The sequence below is a fragment of the Ischnura elegans genome, chromosome 4 (assembly GCF_921293095.1).
Source record: "Ischnura elegans chromosome 4, ioIscEleg1.1, whole genome shotgun sequence".
Taxonomy (NCBI): Eukaryota; Metazoa; Arthropoda; class Insecta; order Odonata; family Coenagrionidae; genus Ischnura; species Ischnura elegans.
The window spans coordinates 119766294-119793235 of NC_060249.1; the positions used below are offsets into that span (position 1 = coordinate 119766294).

The 26942-nt window shown below is 37.4% G+C and overlaps 1 protein-coding gene across 10 annotated transcripts; it reads left to right on the top strand.

The window, feature by feature from the left end:
- Positions 1-26767, top strand: LOC124157963 (protein-L-isoaspartate(D-aspartate) O-methyltransferase). 10 transcript variants are annotated; one of them, XM_046533079.1, is made up of 8 exons: positions 1-110; positions 293-385; positions 465-601; positions 5460-5564; positions 6800-6920; positions 8323-8408; positions 18078-18250; positions 26523-26767. In XM_046533079.1, the coding sequence occupies exons 1-8, from the start codon at positions 77-79 to the stop codon at positions 26608-26610; spliced, it is 837 nt and encodes a 278-aa protein (XP_046389035.1). In that variant the 5' UTR covers positions 1-76; the 3' UTR covers positions 26611-26767. The 10 variants fall into 10 exon arrangements, with proteins under 10 accessions (XP_046389035.1, XP_046389032.1, XP_046389034.1 ...); XM_046533076.1 differs by having other exon boundaries at positions 52-158; XM_046533078.1 differs by having other exon boundaries at positions 52-158; positions 18078-18246; positions 26377-26767.
- The last annotated feature ends 175 nt before the right edge of the window (positions 26768-26942 follow it).

Genomic DNA, 26942 nt, shown 5'->3' on the forward strand with positions numbered 1-26942 from the left:
CGTGTTGCTTTTGTTGGGTCGCAAGTAGCCGTAAAAGCGAAATTACGGCGCAAGGGAATCGAGCCGTGAGAAAGAGATGAAAATAGCCGAAATAGCCCATAAATTCTACGGTTTGTCATTGGTCTCAAGTGATAACTTACGTTTCAATGCCATCTCCCGTAATAAATTACGTTGCTGAAATATTTTGTTCACTTAAGACACGTTACTGCGTCTTTTATTGCAGTACCGGTTTTATGCATCTTTGTGTGGAAGTTATGGCATTGTTGCTATATTTTCGATCTCTTATTTCTAGGTTGCTTATTGTTCCTCGCAATCCATCAAAGAAGTATAATGGCTTGGAGATCTCACGGTAAAGACAACGCAGACTTGGTGAAGAATCTTAAATGTGAGTAGTTGTTGTTTGATCGCGTTTTGTAGGTATTATTTTCTCAGCGTATGATTTGTTACTGATTCATCTGTTTTAGTGAATGGCATAATTAGGAGTCAAAGTGTCGAAGATGCAATGCTTCAGGTTGACAGGGGAAAATATTCAAAAAACAACCCTTACATGGATGCACCCCAAAGCATTGGATTTGGAGTTACTATCAGTGCTCCTCATATGGTAGGTGCACCATAAGTTACATTAGATTCTTAGTTTTTGTTAAACATGAGGATTGATTGAATGGTGGAGTCCTTGGATGGGAAAAATAGCCCGTTATATTCAGGGAGTTGCATTTTCATTCATGGCATTAGGATATGTTGGCTGATACTGGCTACTAAACCACTTAGATCAAATTATGTGCTGTCTGCGTAGTGCATAAATTATTTGAGTGGAGAAGTCTTATTTCGTGCATCATTAATTCAGGATAAATGTGAACAATTTTCGTGACGTAGCGAAGTACAGCCGTAGCTAACTTGTGTCTCCTTAAGAAGCCGTACTCTCTTTTCCTAAACAATAATTATCTGTATGATGTAACAATCTTCAGAACTTAAAGGTTTTCATTGCTTGGGCCTCAGTAAACTGCTATCTACATGCTATGCCACTGTAGAAGGATGTAGTACTGCTGGAATAATGTTATCGATTAGTTATTCAGCAAGTACCTCTTTTTTGATTCTCCTCTTTAATTAATATCTGTGGTTGATATATGTACTTCATGAGCCACCACTGCATCTTTTATTTCAATGTCCTGATCTGGCTAGTCCTTTTGGTCTGGTGAGTTCTCAGTTGTGGCTGTGACCTCATGTACACATGATAAATTTAGCGATAATGATTTGTTTTGGCATCTTTTACGTGATAGAGAAAGTCATCTCCAAATGACCCAGTAGTAACTTCAACTAAAAATTGTCTTGATTATAGAGTTTTTATATCTGCAATGGTATAATCACTAGATACTTATTAAAAGATATCATTGTAGGTTATGGGTACTAAATATAGGTAAGATAAAGGTTAAAAGGCATTACATAGTATGGGCCACAAAAAAATTCAGCAATGTCTTGTCTGGAATTATTTCTATGTATAGCGGCAGTGGTCAACAATATCTGATTTTGAAAAAAAATGGGATCGAAACCCTGATATAAGCCGGCAACTTTCCCGCAAAGGGAAAATTTATAGGGGATATGTATTATTAATTTGAGATCGAGAGGATTTTCTGACTATTTAAATGATGTTTCTTTGACGTCTTTTCGACCTCTTTTGAAGACTTCTTATTCGACGTTTTCTAGACCATTTCAAAACCAAACATAGACAATGATAATGATGAAGTAAATACATTTTGAATTAACGAGTAATCTTTATGAAAATGGATTCCAGAATCTCCTAAAACTGCTAAGCGAACTATTTAAAAAACTTTTGCTCATCATTTTTGCTGGTCATTTTTTTTCTTTTCAAAACCAAAGTAAAACCAATGACCTATAAGATGCCTAGAAGACGTCTTTTTGACCTTGGTGTTCTCCCTGGGTACGTAGCTAAACAAGATGCTGTCATTTTTCTATGCATTCATTTTGCCCTTTGGTGGCAGTTGGGCTATATTCTGTCATACTAGTACGTATATACTGTTGTCATTTGACGTCAGTATATTTCCAGTGAAACTTGACTGTATCAATGATCAGTTAGCACTTTTACTAAGAGTCAACCCAACTCAGTTCGTATCAGAATGAAATGAAGCTGATAATAAATTATGCGCAATGCCAAACTTCAGGTGACTCCCTTATAAATTCTGACCAAAAAATTTCACATTGGAGGCAGTTATAAATTCTGGAAAGCTTTAATCTTCTGCAAAGGCACTGGTTTCAGTTTAGGATGTAATTTTTCTAAGCCTGAATCGCTTGATCATTTTTTTTTCCTACCCCAGAATTTGAGCTCTAGCTTTTCAGGGACCAAAAAAATGATGGCTCGACCTATCATTTTCTGAATCCCATTGTTATTCTGCCACTCCCTTTTTCCATCACTTCTTCCATCGCTTTTGGTATATGTAACTGTCATTCCATTAAAAGTCAAACAAGGCATTACAATAGGCTAGTTTCCTTCATCAAAGAAAATGAAAGGCATTGATTGCGATTCGTTACCCACCATTAGTGTATTCATAATATACAAATTATTTCGTTTTATAAATAACGGTTTAGACGAATGGCAATGGTCCATTTTTATCCTCATTTGGAAAGGGCCAGATTGGCGCCCATGCGATGCCACTCCACGTGACGTCACAGGGACCTAGTTTCTATAGGTCGCGTTTTCGCGCGCTTGAAAATTTTCACTTTTCATTTAATTGCGAAAAATAGATATCGTCATTTAAAAATCTAAAAGCGTGAAATACGTACTCCAGGAGTAATAATCTTTCGATTTAGGCAATAAAAAAATAATAGGAAACCACCCTATTACTGTAAGTAGTTGTGCTTCCTGATTGTCCAAAATACTGTGCCAGAAAAGGCTTCAGCGACAGAAGAATGCAAGTGCCAAGTGATGGTTTAAGGCATGGGATTGTCCTCCCTGCAGCCATCGCGGAAAATGATTGTACGAAACGATCATTGCTCCGCCATCATAGGGTGGTTTCCTATTAATTTTTATTGCCTAAATCGAAAGATTATTACTCCTGGAGTACGTATTTCACGCTTTTAGATTTTTAAATGACGATATCTATTTTTTGCAATTCAATGAAAAGTGAAAATTTTCAAGCGGGCGAAAACGCGACGGCTAAGTATGAATGCTGGGAAACTCTGTGTGACGTCGTTCTGGTTCCCGCTGCCGCAAGTGAGGTGACCTTGGGGCGAGGCTTTGAGCGCTGATACGACGCAGGATGCTAGCAGGTAGCAGAGTACCCTGCTAGCTGGTAGCGCTTCGCTTAAATAAGGATTATTAATACCTTATCAAACGAAGGAAACTTTCCAACCATACATAATTTTAATAGGTGATTATTAAGACATGTTTCCTTGAGCTATGTGCCTCATGCATGCATTGGTAAACTCAGACGATGTAAAACTCCTATCTACTCGTATAGAAACTAGGTCCCTGTGACGTCACGTGGAGTGGCATCGCATGGGCGCCAATCTGGCCTTTTTCAAATGAGGTTAAAATTGACAATTGCCATTCGTCTAAACTGGGATTTCAAAAACGAAATAATTTGTATAATATGAATACACTAATGGTGGATAACGAATCGCAATCAATGCCTTTCGTTTTCTTTGATGAAGGAAACTACCCTATTGGAGTGATCATTGGACCTATTATTCAAAGTGGATCGAAACAATAATCGTGTGATTCTATGGTTATTGATTTTGACCTTTGCTTATTTTTATACGCAGTTGGAAGTTACCCCTCTTTGCTTTACTAGTCATCACCATCATCAGTCAACAATCTTTACATTGGTTTGATGCAGTCCTCCACATGTTATTCTATCAGCTAATCTTTTCATAATAATGTATTTCTATTCCTTATATCTTAACCCTTTTCAATGCAATCCTTCTTCTTGGAGTGCTGGCAAGAAATGTGGAGGGTATTTTCATAAAATGTTGCAACTAGGAAAAAAAACAATACAAAGCTATGTTGTTACATATCCATGTGATTTTTTTTTGATTGATGAGGTGAAACTGGTTTACATTGACAAAATATTTTTACGTTTACTGAAATATAAATTGAATATAATAAGTTATAGCAAATTAAATAATGGACTATATGAGAGCAATATATCGGCTTGTCACACTAAAAGGGCTAACTCTCTTCTAATACAATCAAACGTCGATAAGCGAGAACTGGATATGAGAGAAACCTCTAAGGGAGACTCATTGACAGGTCCTGTCATTTTTGCACTTGAAAGCCTCTGTAAGTGAAAATATAGAAACATGTATTAGTGAAAGATTTTTTTGGCTGATTTCAGCTGGGGAAATATGTGCTTCCTGTCCGACTCAAAATGGAAGGATGGGAAATGTATGTGGTGCTCAAAACTTTAACTTTAGATTTGTATACATTTTAGTTAATGTTGAATTGAAGTGCAGACATTCTTCATGACTCTATTAACTCCTAACACACACTTTAATGGAAGTTAAGAGGGAAAGACGGTGATATTTTTTCGAAGTAAATTTCAGAAGTTTACTTTGTTGCATTTTCCAATCTAGTGAATTGAGATATAATGCAGTTATAGGGTAGTTTTAAAAAGGGAACAATCTTTTTTAATGAGAAAAATGAGATCAAAAAACATTAATAATACCACAAGAGAATATCAAAAGACATCAACTGATTTCTTTAAATAAACAATGTAAATAATTTAAAGTAAATAGATAATTAAATTTATAATACATATTTATACATAATTGTGGTATTCCTGCACTCTTCTACTCCTATTTCTTTAGTTGTACCTCTAGAAGTGAGAGAGGTCATTCCAAAACCTTTGTAAATGAGAAATTTGTATAGTGAGAAACTTCTATAAGAGAGAAAAAAATGCCGGTCTGTTGAACTCTTACTTATCGAGGTTCAACTGTATCCCTTGCATAATTCTCCTCAGCCACTCTTTCCATCCTCTTGTTCTTAATATTTGTCTTCACGAGACCATCATCTTGTTCAAATTTAATTCATTGTTAATTTAAATTTGTACAGAAATATTGTCCCAACATTTGGAGGAAACAAGTTCTCATTGTTCACTCCAAAGCACTTTTCATGCCAGCAGGGTTTTTCAGGTACATGATAATAATACAGTTATCTTTGTGGAGGAAATACATGGTTTGAAAAAAATCATTACGTTTATCTCTAAATTATTTTACTCTGTTTTTTTTAAGTGGAAATTTTTAACTTTAACTGATTAATCTCATGCAGCCTTTTTCAATAAATGAGATTGTAAAAAAAACTTTGAGGCCTAAGTCTCCCTATTTATTTGTACTAAATGCAAACGAATGTATGGTATGAATGTGAGTGACTGCATCATTTACTTTGGTGCAATTTGTTAATTTGATTGAAATACTTGTCCCTCTAATATTGAATTCATTCTGTTTAGCATGCTCACGCCCTTGAACTTCTGAAGGACCACCTTGTGGAAGGGAAGAAAGCTCTGGACGTTGGATCTGGCAGTGGCTATCTTACTGTCTGCATGGCGTTGATGGTACTGTTTTTATTTGCCCCTCGCTTGTTTTCAGGCTGGAGTACACATATCATGAATTTAACGTAAAGTATTTGCAGAAGTATGATATCAGAGAATGTGTTTGAAACAACCCTTCAATACTTAGTTCCTAATGTTTGGATTTTTTACATATTCATTATTTTATTGTTATTATTATTCTCTCAAAAACTTATAACTGTTCACTGTTGGCTTTTTATAAGGTCATCTGTTGGTACAATACCAGTCAAAAATAATGACCCACCTTTGTGTGGTAAAAGGCAGAACTTCTTCGTGAAAACAAGTCATAGAGGAGGTGACAACTCCTTGCGCACTCTATTTGTGCCTTGGTGCATTCTGCAAGGGAAATAATCCGCCCTATTTCGGAAAATAAGGGACTGAGGAGGGAATTGTTCCAGAGGTGATAAAAGTGATAATCCTGCTTGTCTTCCTTTTGAGTATCAGTGACATGGTTTTGTTTCCATTTTCATAGAGTTCTCAAAATACATGAAGTGGTAGCCATAAAACAATCTTTGTGATGTGGTGCCTTCATAAATTCGATTGCTATAGTAGTCATTCTACAGTGCTGTACTATTTTCATTCTGCATTTTCAGATTTGTTGATATCCATCATTGATATATTTTCTTGGAACGTTTTATGAAAATCTGGTTTTCCAGGGTTCATGATGACCATGTCACTGTTATAGTCTTAGCCACATAGCGGACAATACACAGGTGGGAGACGTAGAGAGAAAAGGGAGACGAAAAACTTAATAGTGAAGAGCGAAAAATTCAATAATGCTCTTGTAATACAAATGGCTGAAGATACAAGTATGCACAATGATGAATGAATGGCTTTATGTATATTTCTTCTTTTGTGATGCATGATGAAAATAAAGAATAAATGTAAATCACCACTGTGCTACTGCAGATTACTACTTGAGTACACCAGCAACACCCACAGTTCATCTGCCGTGTAGCAAAAATTCCTATCGTGTACTAATCATTATTATCTTTCTCAGCTATTTAATTTCTCTGCGAGTCTCAGAGTATGAATTTTGACTCATACTTTTCTAACTTGAGCTCTAATCAATTACTTTTTCTTGAAATTTAGCTGTCATTTGGACTAGCTAAAATTTTTCAAGCTTGACATTGTTTAGGGTATTAAAATTTTTAGCCAGGTTTGCAACTTATGTCATTTATTGCTCCAAATAATGCTATTTTTTTTCATTATTATTCTAGGTTGGCTCCACTGGAAAGGCCATAGGAATTGATCATATTGCCGATCTTGTTGAATTTTCTCGGGAGAATGTCAGGAAAGATAAACCTGAACTTTTAACTAGTGGAAGAGTTACACTTATTGGTGAGTGCCATTGTTGCTTTGAGAATTAAACTCAGCTTAAGAAGGGAGTGTTCTTACTGGGGTGGCACCTGAGAAGTGGTACATGTAGGACATTGCATTGCAGGTTGCATGTGATGCAGAAGGGTAGGTAATCAGGACTCAACATCATTGTCAAGCTTTTCAATTTGTATTCATCACTAGTATGTACTGAATTGGGTAAATCATTGCTGGTTCCATTGTGAGTGAAAAGAAGAATGTGAAGACTTCTTCTTTTCACAAATTAGTGGATGTCAACAGTGGAAACGAGACTCCAGGGCGGGCTCGCAAGGTTACACTCCTGGGGCAGGGTCTATAAGCGCTAGCTTTTCTCCTCTGCACCCAGAAGGGGAAGGACGGGAAGGAACAAGGAAGGAGGCGCCGCCGCGATAGGAGCCCGACGACGCCTCCTGGGAGGGGATAGGGAAGGAAGGGAAGGGACGAGGAATCCCGCACCATCACAAAGGCGGGCGGGTCCTACTATTAGCGAAACCAAGCATAAGCAATTAATGTGCCAGCAATTTTAGTGAATTTTCCTATGAGGAAGAAAAATCCATCGATCAAATCGCTAGATAGTGGTTGTCAACAGTAGTGGATCCAGGATAGGGACAAAGAAGGGGGGTGGATAAGTATGGGGTAAACTCTGAGAAGTATTGCGGGTCTGAACAAAAATTGCCATTCAATCTAGTGTAAATTGCGTGTCCAAGGGAGGGGCTATAGATCTGCCACTGATTGTCAACGCACTGTTTAAGAATCTCACATGTGAAGGAGATATACATGGAAAACGCCAGGAAGTTAAAAGAGCATTTCAAATGGAATATATTTTTGTGAAGGAGAGGTTTAGGAGCCTGGTAAGTGAACCCTGCTCTAAAGTGGCTATGGGCAGCTTTTGTCAGTTGTGACATTTCCTAGAAATACTGGCTTAACCTTTGTGCTTTTATTAATGGAATGAAGTGATAAATAACAGGTAGTGAATCATCTACTTGTTCCTTGTATTGTAATGGTATTAGCAGTGCATCAAGAACTTATTTTTGCATTTGTACATTTAATTCTTTTCCTATTTTTGCACAAATGTTTGAGGCCCTCTCAGTTGCAATGCATTTTTCTTGTTCTCACAGTTTAGCTTTTTCTATTTTTGCAGTTTTATAGTACCTTGGAAAGAACATTTACAGGATTTTATTATATTGTTAATTCATAATTCGGAATAATGCATTCGTTATGTAGCTAATGGTAGTGATGTAGCCTACTTATTTTAGCGCTACCATTGTTACGCCACTACCACCTCAGTGTGAACTCTTCCAAATAGTTTGTATCCTTGACTTGTCTGTGAATTCTAAAATTCCTTTCTTTAGATGTGTTGTGTATCTGGTGTCATTTCTTCTTGCAGAGGGAGATGGGAGACAGGGCTATGCGGAAGAAGCTCCATTCGATGCAATTCACGTGGGGGCTGCGGCCCCATCTCTCCCTCAGGAGGTATGTGGATGCACTCACTCCCTCATCGAAAGAATTGATCCTACCTTATTGGTTGGTGCCATTCAGTCTCTACTGAAAGTAACATTCCATGTGATAATCTTAGTAGCAAACAAGGATGTAGCTCTCATAATAACTACTGAAATGTCAGGTGCATAGTTATAATAAAAAAAATTATTTTCCGAGAGATTTGTGGCTATAAATAAAGGACATGTCAAGGCAAGTGTATAATACAATATGAATGAGGAACTTGCATGGGTCGTAGATTGCTCTAAAAACTATTTTGAATAAGTCAAATGGATGCATTAGCTCGCAAAAATACCTTCAGTTTCTCCATTCAACATCAAAAGAAATAAAAAAATTGCATTTAAAATCGAGAAAAATTTCTCTGAGCCGACCACTGCGCGAAGACACCCGAGCGTTGCCGAGGCCAGGCGTGACGTCATAGGTGCCTAAACAACCGTAGGGAGTAGGGAAATACGCTGAGCGCATGGTGTAAAATTTGTTTTGAGGGAGTATTTAGCCGCTCATCGTCACTTTATTTTGTTCTGTTATTCTTGGGCAAGTTTTCCTATTGCTATTGTGCCTAGATTATTACTTGGGATATTAATAATGCGGCATCGGGATGATGAAGTACAAGCGTTTCACATCGTGTGTTTTGGTTATCAGAAAAATGGATGATAACGTTGCCACTCGTTCGAATAGTACACCTGAAATTCATCTACGCCTACATAATACCCCGCAAGCCGCCTAAAAGGCGTGTGGCATGGGGTGTTAGGACACCAGCCTTTTTTTAGGACACCAAAAATTGATGCCACGACCCTCATGGAATTTGTTAAGACAAATTATTGCTATACGTCGGCGGCAAATCGAGTTGTAAAAGAAACTTGTAATACTGGAGGATAACGATCGTAAGCTGTGCTGTTGACATTAGTGTAAGCTGTGCTGTTGAATTTGGCAACGCCGGATTAACGGAGAAGGTAGTCCTATCTTGGTCCTATCCGTCCTACGGTACGAATTCACAGCAAAACAGTCTGCACACAATCCACATGTGAGATCGCGAATCGGTTCCGCTGCCAACACACACACAAGCTACAACCTATTTCAATAATATAGGTAAATCTATAAACAATATACTAGCATATACCATAAAAATATAGTGGGAAATAGGCAAATACTCTTATCAAAAACTGGATGTCACTATCACATTCTTATATTCATCACGTACAACTTACAATAACAGAACTCGTTATGATGAATACAACTATTTATTCACTGATTTAAACCCTTAAATTAGCCCACACAAGTGACACAGGTGACATTTCTCACCACTATTCGTTGAAATAATGGAATAACAAACTTCACACACAGTTTTTATTTCAATAGCGTGATCGTGAAATGTCATATCTACGGTGAACAACGGAGATTAGCACGCCACTGACAATTTTTACACTACTGTTAGACATTTATCGATAGCGTAATAGCACTTTTTACAATTCAATCACGATGGAACACTGATAACTCTTGGCTGATATTTTTCAACCTTGTCAAACTTTGTGCATTACAACCACTGGCACTGTGATTATTAGCAGTAGCTTAACGGGAGATGTCACGTTGAAAATAACACTATTTTGGCACAAAAATGTTCCTAGATGTTTCCAATCAGCGAGCAAAAGTTGCATTGGCTGGAATTCACCCCATAATACAAGCACAGACAGTCCTAAACGACGAATTCTCCGGTACCTACGAGAAAACGGTTGAAGTTATTGTGTATAAAAGCTAAGCGGACACAAGTAAACATCAAAATCGTTCTAATTACATACTTAAATGAATGATATGCCGTCGATAACATCAACTTACAATTAACGTATCCCCCTTCCAATGGCCGTGGCTCAGACTCCTGCAACGATGTTATTTAGGTATTATCAAATTTTTGGTTTAACTGCTCCAGTTTTATATTTTATGCCCTTACTCAGATATTAATATTATAAATAATGCAAAATATGAGGGCTTCCAAGCCTCTATCGTCGGATATTTATCTTTAAATATAAAATAATCAACACGTCTAACAAAGGAAGCTCCCACAACTGCTGGCAACTATTACAAATAGTGATGGGTCGATCATGAACGATTCGATCAAAAAGATTGAATCACTAGGTGAATCAAATGACTCATGATTCATTTCGTTAAACAAGTCGATCATCAATCATCAATCACTCCGACTTCCGGTTTCATATCAATCATCTCGGTTTCCGGTTTGATTCAAAATTTGGAACGACCGATGCATGAACATACGTATGATCATGGACTGATGCTTAATCTCTTTTCGTCAGGGCAGAAATAGTTGTGATAAAATTAAATACTATGTTATGAAGAACTGAATACTTGTGTAATCTTTTTCTTAAATGTTTTCCAGCAGTTATCAGTATTAATAACACCAATACACGTAAAAGGAAAATATTAAGATGACTCCTGTAGGAGAACGTTAAGAAGTAGAAGTTAAAGCTGGTTACATTTTATTGTGCCGTTCATAAAATTATCCTGCAGATCAGATTCATGCATTGTGTGGTGTATTTTGTGTTATATTTTGATCAACTATAATTAGAAATTATTTTATTAATGTTAAGAAACTGTGGCAGTTTCGCCTTCCCAAATATTTTCATGACACTGCTTCCTTCATTTTTTCAATCTAATTTACTCATCTAGGAATTCACAATTAAAATAGTATATGAAATGATAATATGGATAGCAATCAGCGTTACCAATGCTCTTCGCAGATGAGGCAGTATTTATTCGATTATTCAAAGTGATTTATTACATCCATTGATTGAGTCTTTTCGATCTTGATTCCTTTTGAGTCTTTTCGATCATGATTCCTTTTGAGTCTTTTCAATCATGAGTCCTTTGAGTCTTTTCGATCTTGATTCCTTTGAGTCTTTTCGATCTTGATTCATTTGAGTCTTTTCGATCATAATGATTGAATCAATTGATTGAATCATTTATGTGACTCGAGACAAAATGATTGAATCACTAAAATGATCGACTTTGCCCATCACTAATTACAAACAATCACAACAATAGCTTCGCGTGATGTTTAGGCACCTTTGACGTCATCGAGGCTTCGTCGGCAGTGGCTTGGGGGGTGAGGGAGTTTTTCCCGCGCTTTAAAATTCGTTATCTTTATCATTAAATATCTCGCGAAAGAAAACTCAGATTTACATGCGGTTTTCTTTGTTGTATTCAGAAAATAATTTTCTGTCCGCCTATGAAATAAAAAAAATTCATGCAAGTTCCCCATTCATTTTTTTTTTATAATACATATAATCAACCGAGTAAAATAACAACAAACAAATAAATTAATCAACAGAATAAAATATATGTGTTTCAATTAGGGATGGGTCGAATAGTAGATTTCTCGAATTCGAATATCGAATTCGAATATCAAATCATTGCTCGAATATTCGAATACCTCGAATTTCGAATACCTCGAATACTAAACGATGAATGTGAAAATGTTTGACTAGGTCGCCTATGCAGCAGGAAACCCGAGATTTTGGCGAGTAATTGTGATTGCCTTTAAAGGATTCAAACAGGAATTTAGCTGATTAATGGAATATTTTAATTTTATGTAAACAATAGGGTAGTTTCCTTCATTAAAGAAAACGAAAGGCATTGATTGTGATTCGTTAACCACCATTGGTGTATTCATAATATACATATTATTTGGTTCTAGAAATACCGGTTTAGATTAATGGCGATGGTCAATTTTTTCCTCATTTGAAAAAGGCCAGATTGGCGCCCATGCGATGCCACTCCTCGTGACATCACAGGGACCTTGTTTATACACGAGAGGATAGCAGTTTTACATCGTCTGAGGTTACCAATGCATGCGTGAGGCACAGAGCTCAGGGAAACATGTCTTAATAATCACTTATTAAAACTGACTAAGTTCGGAAAGTTTTCTTCGTTTGATAAGGTATTAATAATCCTTATTTAAGCCAAGGGCTACCTGCTAGCATGGTACTCGGCTACCTGCTAGCATCCTGCGTCGTATTAGCGCTCAGAGCCTCACCCCTAGGTCACCTCACTCGCGGCAGCGGGAAGCAGAACGACATCACGCGGAGTTTTTCCCGGCAATCATACTTACTCGCGCGCTTGAAAATTTTCACTTTTAATTTAATCGCGAAAAATAGATATCGTCTTATAAAAATCTAAAAGCGTTAAATACGTACTCCAGGAGTACATATTAATATTTCGATTTAGGCAATAAAAAAATAATAGAAAAGCGCCCTATTTGAGCATTACGCCAAAATGCTAAGCCTCCGTCGTATTTCTTCGTCTGTCCGGCATTTATTTTCTTGCGTAAAATGCTTAAATAAAGTCAGAAATACGTCGTGTTTGGTCTTTTTCTTTTTTAAATTACGCGCACATTACCAATATTTCAATCCAATGAAGGTGTAATAATAATTGCCGAAAGTCATTGTTAGACACCTTTCGGGCTAGTAGATGACTCATGCAGCAGTTGACCTCCGGAAAGGGGGAAATTCGAAGCAGGTAGGTAGAAAAAGGTCAGTGGGTGAGAAAAGGGGGTGGGCGCGAGACCAATTTTATTTTTCTCGCGTAACTTGATATTATTTTCGAAGCTAAGGTCTTCGTAATACTATCCCTGCGCGAGCCGGGACCTTTTGTTTGATTTCGGAGAAGAGGAAATCGTCGGAGGGGGTGGGGCGAACGCTGAATGGAGGGGGATAGCGGATCGTGGGAAATGCGCCAATGTCACTATCTCACGGCACTGAGTTTCTCCCTATGGTGGTTTCATCTCCTGGGGAAGATTCAAAAGTGCCTGTAGTTATTAGCCACAAAGTGCACATGGTAAACACCTCGTCTTTTTTTTTTATCAAAAGATGGATGCGGGAAAATGGTCAGTGGGGCAGAAAGAGTGAAGGGTGAAACGCGATTCTATTATTTTCCGGTAACTTGATATTTGTTCGAAGCTAAGGTCTTCGTAATACGATTCCTCCACGAGCTGGGACTTTTTTTTATTTTGGAGAAGCGGAAATCGTGAGAGTGGCTGAGGCGAATGCTGAATGGAGGGGGATAGCGGATCGTGGGAAATACGACAATGTTGCTATCCCACGGCACTGAGGTTCTCCTGATGGGGGACACCTGGGATTTTCGGATTTTTTTTACCCGATCAATTTCGGTTCCCCGCGTCGAAATCTTTTCGCCGCTCTAACCCGCAAATTTGATGTAGTTCGTCAACTTGCATAAAACGGCGCTGCATGGACTAAAAGAATAGAGTTCTCTCCATTTTTCCGAGTCAGCTACGAACGACGTGCGAGCGACAGTGTATGACGCGAAATTCAAAGTATTCGAGGTATTCGAGACGGCACCTTTGGCATAACTATTCGAGATCTCGAATATCGAATACTTTCTAGTATTCGAGGTATTCGAGTATTCGCGGATACTATTCGCACATCTCTAGTTTCAATAGAAACTCATGGAGCTTGCATTTGAAGAGGACTCTAGTCTTAAGCCTCTATTAAAGCCTTTTTTTTATTAAAAATCGCTTTAATGAATTAGCCTCTATTCACCCCTCTGAGAAAAGCAATTACTTACTCTTTCATTTGTAATATATTATTTAGAGAATGCTCTCTTATAAGAGGTTCTATGATTACAGTAGACTCGTTATTATGAAGTGCATGGACCAGAGGTTTGTAATAACGAAGTTCGTATTAACGTTCCTTTTAGGAATCGTCGAAAAAAAAAAGTATATAATAAACGTGATTAAATTACCTGCAAATATATATAAACAGGAAAATTCTTTTCAATTTCTCAACAGAAGAATGCAGCATGATGCAATCAAGGGTTGATATCTTCCTGAATACAGGAAGTCCTCGATATACGAACTAGATGCGTTCCGAGACCCTGTTTGTAAGTTGATAAACCTACAGTCGGGCCGCTGAGAGTTGTCCGATGACAGGCAGAATGGTCTTGGTCGGGGTAGGGGGCAAGGCTGCTAGGGAAGAAAGGGAAACGCCTACTTCATTTGTGAACAAGGAGAGTTCCATGGAGAAAGGAGCTGGAAGGGACGACGAGCGTGAAGGACCCAAAGGAAGAATCACTTGTTTTGGTGATTCGAAGAAAGGGCTTGTTTTGGTGGTTCAGGCCTACCTCGGTGCTCCATATGCAGACGACAATGCTGTATGACAAGGCGAGGGTGTGAGGTGCATTTGGGGGACAGCGATTGGCTGCATACCATGCTGGCGCAGGGTTTTCCACCCCTCTTTTTGTGCTGTCATCGGACAACTCTCGCTGGCCGGACTGTATCCAAGACATTGAGGAGTACGGTTATCCTGCAGAATGCAACACTGCATCACAATTGTGCACTAACTCACGATTGTGACGAACTGATCTAGCTGGGCGTGTGATGCAGCCGAAGCCAAAAAAAATAGCTCCCCATGGTAAGGAAGAATGGGCAAAACTCTGAACAGTTCCTAACTTCACTCCGGATTCAATGACTCTTTGTTCAGAGTATGCCACATCGTGTTGCAATGACCAAATGGAAAGGTGCCAAAATCGAAGTTTGAAGTTTTTGAATGCTTGTATCTCTGAAAGTTTGTAAATCGAATGTGTGTAGGAAGAGGACTAACTGTATGTCCAATTTACGAGCGGTACCGAGTGGGGGATCATGACTCCACAGGAATGAAGCTTATTATATGATATTGCGTGCATTCTGAAGAAAGAACCATAATTGATGCTTTTCGGAACAGTCTACTGTAGTAGAATTTCTAACTGCAAATGTGCATAGTTTATTTTATGTGCTGTTTTTGAATCGATATTCAAGTCTTTCATAAAAAAATTTAGTTTGAGTTATTTATGGCCATTATTTTATATTTAGGATTGAGTTATTCAAGTGTTGGTCAAATTTTTTACTCAATCCCAAATAATTCAAAATTTAGTTCAATTCATGAAACTTTACATTATCCTACCTTATTTGTTGATCATTTGTGAACCACTGTAGTTAAGCTGATTTTCAAATTAGCTCACTATAATGTGCACTCATGGATCACAGCTTCTCGAAATGGTTAATTTATTTTGATTGACAGCATGAATGTAACATGAGTTCAATTTGTTCAAACATATTCCTAAAAAAATCATCTTAAGTTAGGGTCTGATTTGTATATTTTTTTCTGTGTCATTAACTCATTGGGTTTGCTTGAGAAACAGGTGGAGAATGGTAAGAATTTGTTTTTTGACATCCCTTTAAGTTTGTAGACTCTCTCTGTCATTGAACCTTAAGGTTGGTTTCTATAGGTGAGTGTAGAGCTCATCCTGGATTAATCCAGGGGATATCTCACAATATGTGTTGGTGTGCCAGTACCTTTTCTTTGGGCCAACTCACACTTACAAGGGGAGACCACCAACGTTGCTCCGCCTTTTTCAATGCTGTATTTTTTTATGGCCTTCGGAATGGTGAACACATCCCTGAACTAGTAGTGGTTCCGTTGAATGGGCCTTAGTTTGGCTGTAATTAATTAATTTTCATACGGTACTTCTTTTCACAAGCCGCGTATAGTTCCATAATATCGCTCTACTCAGCAGACTGGTCAGGTGGGGTAGTGGTAGCGTTAAAGGCTACCACCCAGGGGACCTGGGTTTGGGGCTCGTGATGGCTGTATATTTTGTTGTCTTCATTGTGATCAATCGGCGTCAACTTTTTCATTAAGTTTAATTGCAACAAGCATAGACATGAGACTATTTTTGTATCATCATAATGGCGTTTAGGTATTTCAGCAGTGTCAATTCCAACGCAGAGATGTCAAGACTCCACAATTAATTAATTACAGCCAAACTAGGGCCCATTCAACGGAACCACTACTAGTTCAGGGATCTGTTCACCATTCCGAAGGCCATAAAAAATACGGCATTGAAAAAGGCGGAGCAAGGTTCGTGGTCTCCCCTTGTTAGAGGATTTTTGTTAGAGGCATGTGGAGGCTGCACCTGAGATTTGGATTCAGGAACCTTTAACCAGCAACCAAGGACTCAACCTAACAAACTACCAAGCTCCCTAGGAAATGATGATGAGAGTAGTGAAAATCGCAATTATGCTGTATTATTGCTGACACTCAAATTCCAACCTTTTCATTTTATGTGGTTTGTGATTATAGATTTTATGTTATGGCATCGTTTATGCAACATACAAGTTTTTTTATTTAAATTACTGTTGAGCAATTATTCCCCTACTTTATTCACTATTTTTTTATCTGAGCAAGTTTGAGTTAAATTTCGGCATTTCTTTAGTGTTAAGACAAAACCCTTCATTTTGAAAGATTGTCATTGCTTCCAATATCACAATACCCATATTTGCTGTGGCATTACCTCACTTCTGCTGGCCACTTATAATTTTTGTTGAACCTTATTATGTGTTAAAACAATTTTTTAAAATAAATATATATACTCTCTTCAACACCAGTTTCCTGAAGTTAGAGTATGATACACTTGTGGGTTGAGTGCTTGGCTACTGATAATAATAATTTTATTTGCCAGCAGACACAGTACACTGATAAGAACAGGGCACCCAGTGAGAAATGGGTGGTGGAATCCACGTGGAACCCACGTGGATATGTAACGTGGATACTTCGTGTTTTTGGTCGTGGAATCAACGTGGAATCCACGTGGAAATTTGGTGGAAAAATTAAAACAGCAGTAGGTGCTGTCCTAAAACCATTAAAACCTCAACCACTCTATATCTAAACCTTCTATATATGTGTCTACAATTTTTCATGTGCTCTCATGGCTGCCTTTCCACGAATTGTATAAAAATAGAATGTGCGATACATTTTCACATAACTAGCGTGGTTTCAGGATGATAAATGACGCAATGTCACCAGAGAGTTAAGTTCCACAAATTAGAAATTCTGTTTAACATTTTATGATAATCACCACAAATCCACTTGAAATCAACGTGGATTCCACGTGGGTCCAACCACTCAATATCCACCACCACCAAATATCCACCACTCAACGTGGATTCCACGTGGGTTCCACGTGGGTTCCACGTGGATTCCACCACCCATTTCTCACTGGGCATGTATATATGGCACGTCAAAAAAACTAAAAGTACAAACCCAATTACTTAAACTCAAGGAGGTTTATCTCAATTTGTTATAAAACACAGATATTTGTCTATACTATAGAAACATTGATCAATGAGAAATGCAAATACTGCTTTTTTAAATTGAGGCAGTCTCCTTTCATTCTTAATAATCAAGGGTAAGTTATTATAGATTTTAGTACTCATTGCCCTAGGTCCACTTGGTGTCAAAGATAAGTTAGATGGTTGGACTTGCACATCATTACATCTCCTAGTTTTGTGCGAGTGACATTTATCATTTTATAAAAAGTCAACCATTTGATTTTTAACATAGCCATCAGACACCTCCATGCAAAAAAGTTAGAAGGATGAGGAGGCCCAGGGTGAGTAACTTTGCTCCCTACCATGAATATGTGGCCCACATGCCTTTGACTTAGTCTAGGTTGAACTCTACCCTCATCTATCCAAACCATTCTTCCTGTTGAATCACTGAGAGAGCTGACAGGAACAGACTAGGTTTGCAGAAAGTGTGCCAAGGCTTTGAATTTTGCCCACTCTTGTCTGTGTGGTTTCAGCTGGTGAATCAGTTGAAGCCAGGTGGACGGATGATCATCCCAGTGGGCCCCGAAGGTGGCAACCAGCAGCTTGAGCAAATCGATAAGGATGCCAACGGGACTGTCACGAGGACGTCGTTGATGGGAGTGGTGTACGTGCCGCTGACAGACAAGGACTCACAGTGGCCTGGCAGGTGGAATTAATTGTTTCAAGACTTTTGCCTTATATCATATGACCCAAAAGTGAGGACTTTTCTCAGCTTTCCCATTACTCCCTCTGTTTTCCATCACGCCTTAGCCTAACCCAATCTGCTGGCCCTGGAGGATTCACCACTGTCAGCTGTCGGGGATGTGGTGGGTTGTTGCTTCCGGCATTGCTGATTTGGCTAAGTTCATAAGTGTGGGCATACATACTTGAAATCCCTCTATGTTAATTGACTATTGTAAATGTTTAATTACATTTAATATTTGACATGTTTTTTATTTGTACTAGAGGTTGTTTTTGCATCTCTTTGCTTTTCTTTTTATACTAAATTATTTGTTATTAATTGTAGTGACTCAATCTCGTAATTACTTAAGGTATCAAATTGATTCATAACAATATTCGTATGATAATTCTGTCTTCTCCAAGTTGCTTTAATTTGATGAATTTTTCTTAATAATTTTTTTAAGGATAATATTTGATATAATTGGGTTATGCTATTAATTGCAAATGAAAGTTATTGGTGGATATGATCTTAATTATTCATACAATTGTGATTTTTACCTTGATAAAGTATCAAGATGCATAATTTTTACTAGCAATGACTGCTCTCATACAAACTGGGCGAAAATGGTTTGAAATGCAAGGATCCTGTTTCATCCCATCTACTTACGGTGTAGTTTGATGCCTGAGTTTCAATACCTAAATCTACTATTGTCTTTTGGGCCTGTGAATAATTTTCTTCTCTCAAGACACTCGTGGACTAAACTTGTGATCTGTTGGTGCCAGAAACATCTGAGAACTGTTCCCACTGCCCGTGTACCATGATAGCCTCAAATCCTCTCGCAACTTCACAATTTTTCCCATTGAAATTATTCTGGCTTTTTAATTAAAACGCCTAGCAATCGATGGCATCAAGCTGTTTCTTTGTCTGAAATATATTGAAAATACTTTTTTTGCTTAGGTTAGTAAATTATATTATATTATTTGGGAATACGAAATAATTAATTTTTATTGTTTTACGTATGTTTTTTCCACACTTAAAATATTATTCACTGTTCCATTGAGGTTGAGGTAGTGGAACTATTCCTGTAAATAGCTTTAGAGACTCCAAAATTTTTTATGTTTTTTTATTAAACATTCATGTGGGTTAATGGATTTTGTTTATAATTACCTGGAATCACCTTGCTAGAAGAGAGGAATATCTTTGTGTGTCAATTATTTTGATCATCTCTGTGGTGCTATTTTTTTCTGAAACCATTCATTTCAATAGTAGGTAATAATGTAACTATTTTTCCATATTTTAGTACTAACTAAATAAGCAATTAAGCATGGAAAATCACCTTATTTGTAATAAAATTATGGAAATATGCCTTAGTGTAAGCCTTTAATATTGCTTTACGTAAAATTTTCAATTATTTACTGTTTGGAACATCCTTGACTGAAAGTTGAGGATATGTGGGGGTCATATTGCAATTTTTTAAAATATAAATACTAATAGAAGATAAAACTAAAAAATAGGAGTACAAACACATGGCGTTGACATGGCAGTGGTGCGTAGATGGAATGATGGCTGAAAACACAAGGAATAAATGTCTCCTCGGCCAAGTGTCGAACCCTGGACCTTCCGCTTTCTAGGCAGATGCTCAGACCACTGAGCTACCCAGGTTGCTTTAATTACCACTGTTTTCAGCTAATTTTTAGTGTTTTAAATTTTGTTTTCATGCAACCAATTCCTCTCAGATGTAGCCGAATGCATTGGTCAAGAGATGGCTGTGATCATGGTTCCCGCCACAGAGAAAGAAATACACAGAAGAGGAAATGAAACAAAAAATAGACTCATGCTCACAGAGAGTAGGATATATGCATATAGTGCATGCATTTCAGAGAACACCAATCCCAACAACCAACCATTCTGGTCATATACTTATCAAATTAACAATCACTCTGGTAATTAAGTGAGCGTAAATACAAATAGAATAATAAAACAATGAGATAGGACCACAAACACATGACGATAATGTGATGGTGGCACGGAGACGGAATGATGGCATACGTGGTACTGAGTTTTAATTGGTGTTCATCACTTGCAGATTGTGATTCTACAAATTTTTCCTGTTCTTCAAAATTTGTTTTTATTGTAGCATTCAGGAAAATCTCTGATTTAGAAAGTTGAAGGGACCCATATTTTGTAAATTTGTAACAATATCAGAGGGAAGGTCGTACATTAATTTATGTGGAATTAAAAAGGTTTAATTTTCAATATGTCAAGTAGATTCCATGAAGTCATGCCTGAAACAACTAATTTTATGACTGCCATAAAGAATACCACCATTCACATTGAATGGCCAATATTCAAGTGAAAATTGAATAAAGTATTATAATGTATGCAATAACTAAGTTCTGAATGCATTAGAGTGGTTTCCCATTTTTTTTCTACTGCCTAAATCAAAAGATTATTATGCCTGGAGTATGTATTTCACTCTTCTAGATTTTTAAATGACGATATCTATTTTTTGCTATCAAATGAAAATGAAAATTTTTAAGTGCGAAAACACTATGGCTAAGTATGAATGCAGGGAAAAGCCCGTGTGACGTCATTCTGGTTCTGGCTTCTGCTGCATGAGGCCATCTTGGTGCGAGGCTATGAATGCTGCTACGATGCAGGCTGCAAGTGGGTAGCAGAGTACCCTTTTATCAAGTAGCACTTGGCTTAAATAAGAATTATTAATACCCTATCAAACGAAGGAAACTTTCAGAACCAAGGAAATTTTAATAGGTGATTATTAAGGGATGTTTCACTGAGCTCTGTGCCACATGCATGCATTGGTAATCTCAGACGATGTAAAACTCCTATCTACTCATACAGCATCTAGGCCCCTGTGACATTACATGAAGTGGCATCACATGTGCGCCAATCTGGCCTTTTTCAGATGAGGTTAAAATTGACATTCGTCTAAAGTGGGGTTTTTAAAACCAAATAATTTGTATATTATGAATACACTAATGGTGCGTTACGAATCGCAATCAAGGCCTTCCGTTTTCTTTGATAAAGGAAACTTACCTATTATTTACAAATCTTAGAAAATCAAACTGTTCGAACCTATCTACCTATTGTTGAATTTTTTTAAATTTGTCTCAGCATTGACCCAGGTACTGATTCACATACACCACAGTTATAACCATTTGATATTTAATTTAACTGGCCAATGGATTATGAAAGGTCGCTCCCCTCCCCTTTTCCCACTTCTCCTCTCCCTCCTTGCTATAATTTTCCTCGTGTAATTTAATTTTTGATGAATTTATTCAACTAGGTATTGAGTTGCTAAATGTTTTTTTAATTAAGGTTCTGATGTAAAATAGAAAAATCAATTTACTGCCTGGAAACTTTGCCTCTAGTCTGAGCCTCCTGCTTTGCCACTCAACTAGACAATCCCTAATTCTAATGTGGTACTTCTGTGACCATTTTTATTAGGTTATTTCATGCCTAACATATCATTGGTTCAAAATTTTGTTCTCTTAGTGAGTGATGGGATAAGTGATGTTATACATATGTATCCCATAATTAGACATCTAGTTATCAGTCAATTTGTGGAATATTGCATCAGTGGCTCATTATCAATTATCATCGGGAGAAGCATCTGTGACTACACTTCTTTAGGGATTAGGGTGGCCAGAGACCGTTACTTGTTAATTTAGAGAAACAGGTGAGTAAAGGTGGATGGAATGTCAATCAAAAAGTCATAATTTGTTGAAGTGGCGACGTCATGCTCACAAAAAAACTAGGCTGAAGTCTTTTTTGAGTAAGGGTGCTAATGCGATCTGTTTTTAAATTCATTATAGAATGTATTTTCTTGTCATCTTATTGAATTTCTATTATTTACAGTCAACACTGGTCATTTCCTTCAGGCATCATCAGGGATTTGAATATTTTGTTTAAGTCAACAAAAACAGAGTTGATATAAACTAAAGATTCAAATCCCTTATGATGCCATTAGGCTGTGACAAGTAGTGGCAGTAACTAATAAAAATACTGGAGAGACTTATATTTTACAATGAATTCTTCTTCAAAACTTCCACTACATATGTGAATTGTGAATCTGCTGAAGAGTTGTGCTGTTGTGTCAAGTATGCTGCAGTGAAGGGGAAAGAAAGCTTGCAAAAAGTGTCTAGCTCTGGTTGAAAATGTTAACTCACTCATTCCAGTTGGGCAGCTCCCTCAATTTCAGTAGACATTTTATGAACTAATTTTCTTTATAAAATGGAGTTAGAATTGTTCCTTTGGACCAACAATGTACTTCATTGACAAATAAAATGAAAGTTTTGTAAATCATAGGTTCTTCTCCATTATTTCCTTTGGAAAAGAGAAGTCCACCATGTCTGCCATTTTGGAGTTTAACTGGAGTGATCCCAGCTACAAGATTTATTTTTTGAGAAGGCAATAGTAATTATAGAAGATTGACTACTGTTCATAACTGATTCATGAAGTCATCTTGATTGCTGAAACTCTTGAGAACATGATACGAAAAACAGGATACCCTCTCCCCCAAGATTGCATAGATTATTACTAAAGAGCACCAAACAGTAGCATAATTTAGCATAATATTTGGTAGTTTCCCCTGGTAAAATATCTTTCTTGGAACATTATGGTGATCAATTCTAAACAACTTCAGCAGGAGAGTGGGGAGAACACATGTGGTGATTAAAAATTAATCTCACTGTCTTCAGTCAGAAGATGCTTGCTGGAAAACTGGCCAAACTGTTATCTTTAGAAGTCAAAAACACAGTGATGACTGAGAAAAATTGTAAAGACAATTTTCCCTTTTTATATGATCAAGATCAGTTGATTAGTTTATAATTTGGTGTCATTTCGTAAAGTATAGGTTTGAATTCAGAAGTTATTGTAATGCTCAAAATATGCAATCAATAATTGAGAATTTTATTTAGCATAATATTTGGTAGTTTCCCCTGGTAAAATATCTTTCTTGGCACATTATGGTGATCAATTCTAAACATTTGGGTAGCGTACCTCATCCTGTCCCCATGATTGGAAGGGGTGTTTACACAGATCAGACTCTTGACTGGGGTAACATTTGTCGATTCAGTTCTGTATGCAACTATGTTCAAGCGTTACTGTAGAAAGTGGTCTGTCAACCACCTTCAGTTGTGGCAGCTATGACAAGTCTTCCGCTGCGTGAAGAAATATAATGGAAGGAGGCCAGGGGGGAAGAGCAGATAGAATGCCCTTGGTACCTATGTTCCTTCCTTCCTTGGTTCCTTCTCACCCTTTACTCAAGGCTTCACTGGAAGGGGCCTTGCAATATGGTGGTTTCCTATTATTTTTTATTGCCTAAATCGAAAGATTATTACTCCTGGAGTACGCATTTCACTCTTTTAGATTTTTAAGTGACGATATCTACTTTTCGCGATTAAATGAAAAGTGAAAATTTTCAAGCGCGGGAAAATGCGGCGGCTAAGTATGAATGCTGGGAAAACTCCGTGTGACGTCGTTTTGGTTCCCGCTGCCGCAAGTGAGGTGACCTTGGGCCGAGGCTTTGATCGCTGATACGACGCTTGGCTTAAATGAGGATTATTAATACCCTATCAAACGAAGGAAACTTTCCGACCTTAGGCAGTTTTAATAGGTGATTATTAAGACATGTTTCCCTGAGCTCTGTGCCTTTGGTAATCTCAGATGATGGTAAACTCCTATCTACTCATATCGAAACTAGGTCCCTGTGACATCATGTGGAGTGGTATCGCATGGGTGCCAATCTGGCCTTTTTCAAATGAGGATAAAATTGACCATTGCCATTCGTCTAAACTGGTATTTCTAAAACCAAATAATTTGTATATTATGAATGGTGGGTAACGAATCGCAATGAATGCCTTCCATTTTCTTTGATTAAGAAACTACCCTATTAGGTGGTGGATTAGTGATACCACACATCAGAGAATAATATTTTTCTGGTTTCTTTTAAATAAGTCTTTTATTGAGTTTATTTTCATAATACAGTGATTGATATGCTTCCAAAAATCATTGAAATAATTAATTTTTACTCATTTCAATTGAGACTACCAGAGCACAGAGTAGATTATTGCACGAAAGGTTATGGTGATGGAATTCGTTCTCTACTGAGCAAGGGAGGGACTACTTAGGATTAGATGAGAAAGTTCCAAATTTTTCATCTCAAGAAATAAAGGCCAAAAAAGATAGGAAGGGGCTGGAAGAACAGGTAAAAAAAGGAACAGGTTAAAAGTACAAGTTTGTATTTCCTGCAGTCACCCATACACATACATACCTACTTTTATGTTTCCCTTTGCTGTAGGGTTAATATGATTCAATCTCCTTGCTATTTACTCCATCCATCATTACGAACCATCCCTATTATCATTTACTATCAGGAAAGAGTGAGTTGGTGAGACGAGGTGTATTGAACGTCGGTGTCGGAAAAAGAATGAAATCTGGGAGTAAATAATCCCTATGCTAGATGTAATGGTGAGACCTCTCATTAATGCTGTAGTCGCGTTGATTTTCAGAAAAGTAAGGGCCAATCACCCCACAACAAGGCAATGCACACAGTACAGGAAATCACTCGTGTCTGAAAGAAGCCGGTGAAACTAAACTGGAGATTTTTCAGCCCAGGCATCAATGTGTCCTGGATTACATGCAGGCAATACCCACAATGTGATTTTCCTTCTCGGGCAAAACAGTCTTTTCAAAGTTATGAACCTTGGTTATGGTTAATAGTGATAAAGAAACTCGACCTCAACATGAAACTCCTTGATGATACTGATGCACCTAGCCAGAGCAGGTATCTCATTGCCGCCGCCATGATGGCTTTTTATGACATGCCTTGCACAAATATTAAGGATCAGTGACAGACAAACATACCCACTGAGAGGGAGATCATGTTATTTATGGGGAAGAGGTGTAGATGTGTCATAGAGGCTTTGTTTTCCCCAGATATTTTTAGTAGCTATCAAGATGAGAACTTTTGCCTTAGAATTTCAATAGAGGCAATGGCATTAGACTGACTTCTTGGCTGGGGCTTCTCCATATGCCTCAAAATGACTGAAATTGCAATCCCTGTGATGCACATGCTGCCGGAAAAGTGAAATGAAATCACCCAAGAGTGATGGGTAGCAATGAAAGTGAATAATTGCCATTAACCAAGACACAGCAGAACCTGTAAGCTTGCAAAGTCATTATGAACCACTGTATTAGCCTGCAATTAGAATGATTAAGGAATAGAATTGAATACATTGCACATCTTCAGTGATGAAAATAAAATAGTTGAGGTGGGGTAAATATATACAAGCAAAAGTTCATCCCGCTCTCCCTTATTGCAAGTTTCTGGGAAAATATAAGAAAAATGTCCACAGCAGCCTACTGAACAAGTATAAAAAAAAAAATATGCTCAAAGCTTATAGAGAGGTCAGCTTGCTCACAGCTCCCTCAGCAGTTCTTAGTAACTGAAAAATGAATTTTGACTGTGCATGGTCTTTACTTGAGTGTTTCTGTAAGAGGCCATACATTACTTTTTTGAATCAAATCTGCCTTCCTATCTGAGGATGATGAGGAGGCCTCTCCATTGGGGAATGTGAATCTGAATAGTGGTCTATCCCATTTTATTACTTAAGTGATTGTGTTAAGGCATGATTAATAGTCGCAGTAACTTAAATGTTGAATTATGGCATCACCTGTGTGATTAAATTTATGTGTATTGCATTAACTTGAATAATTCACCTAGTTCTTTTCATCCATTCTTTATGCTCATTTAGTTCTCTTATGCATGTATTTATTTTTTTCCTGACGTAATAATGACATTGTTGCTCATGACTTTTCTCATAAAATGTTTGTTTTAAACATAATTTGTGTAGTTCAAATGTTTTTGGAAGAGATTGTAATTTATATGAAGGAAGTGTAATTGAATTCATTGGAATGAAGTGTGCTTATTTGCTTTTGCAAACTGTTTCATTTTAGAATTTCTCATGCAATCTTCATTTTATTTTTCAGAGATGAATTTTGACTTCAAAGTTCTTTTTTTGTGGAAGGAAATTTGCAAGTTATTTTCATAGTTTCGCTGAACTCTGGCTTTCTACCACTTACCACAGGTGCTGCAAAGTTGTGTGACTCCTCGCTTGGCACTTCGCACTCATTTTAAAAGTTTTGTGGTGTGACCGTCAGTTAAAGGGATGGATTCTCTGACAGTGATATCTGTGAATCCAATTAGTGAAACATTTAACCTCTCCATTTGCAGACTCCTGAAGAGGTGCATGCGAAGAAGAAGAATACATCTCCTCAAAGCCTCCTTACAAACTGATCCCTCGCAAGGGGAAAACAAGTGAAATGAGCTTTTCTGCTAGGAAATAATGATGCTATAAGACCAAGTGTTATTTACAAATGAAATCATGATTTCGTGTTTGATTGGATAATTGGTATGTAAGCTTTTCTTTACTCTCGATTTTTAATGATTTATCGGAATAAAAAAATCTTTTGAGTCTATACATATACATAATCGATTTGATACTGCAGTAGAGCCCTGATCAGAAGTTTTTCAAGGGACACGTTTGAAAACTTCTTATGTGGGAAAGCATGAGGTATAATTTATGGGATATTGACCATTGAAATGAATGTTTGTAAATAATTGCGAATTCACTTAATCTAAACAAAAGAAGTT

Coding starts and splice junctions, on each gene's coding strand:
- LOC124157963 (XM_046533076.1), top strand. CDS start 77: ATGAAAATAGCCGAAATAGCCCATAAATTCTACGGTTTGTCATTGGTC. Junction 159..292: donor ACGTTTCAATGCCATCTCCC/GTAATAAATTAC, acceptor TCTTATTTCTAG/GTTGCTTATTGTTCCTCGCA. Junction 386..464: donor CTTGGTGAAGAATCTTAAAT/GTGAGTAGTTGT, acceptor CATCTGTTTTAG/TGAATGGCATAATTAGGAGT.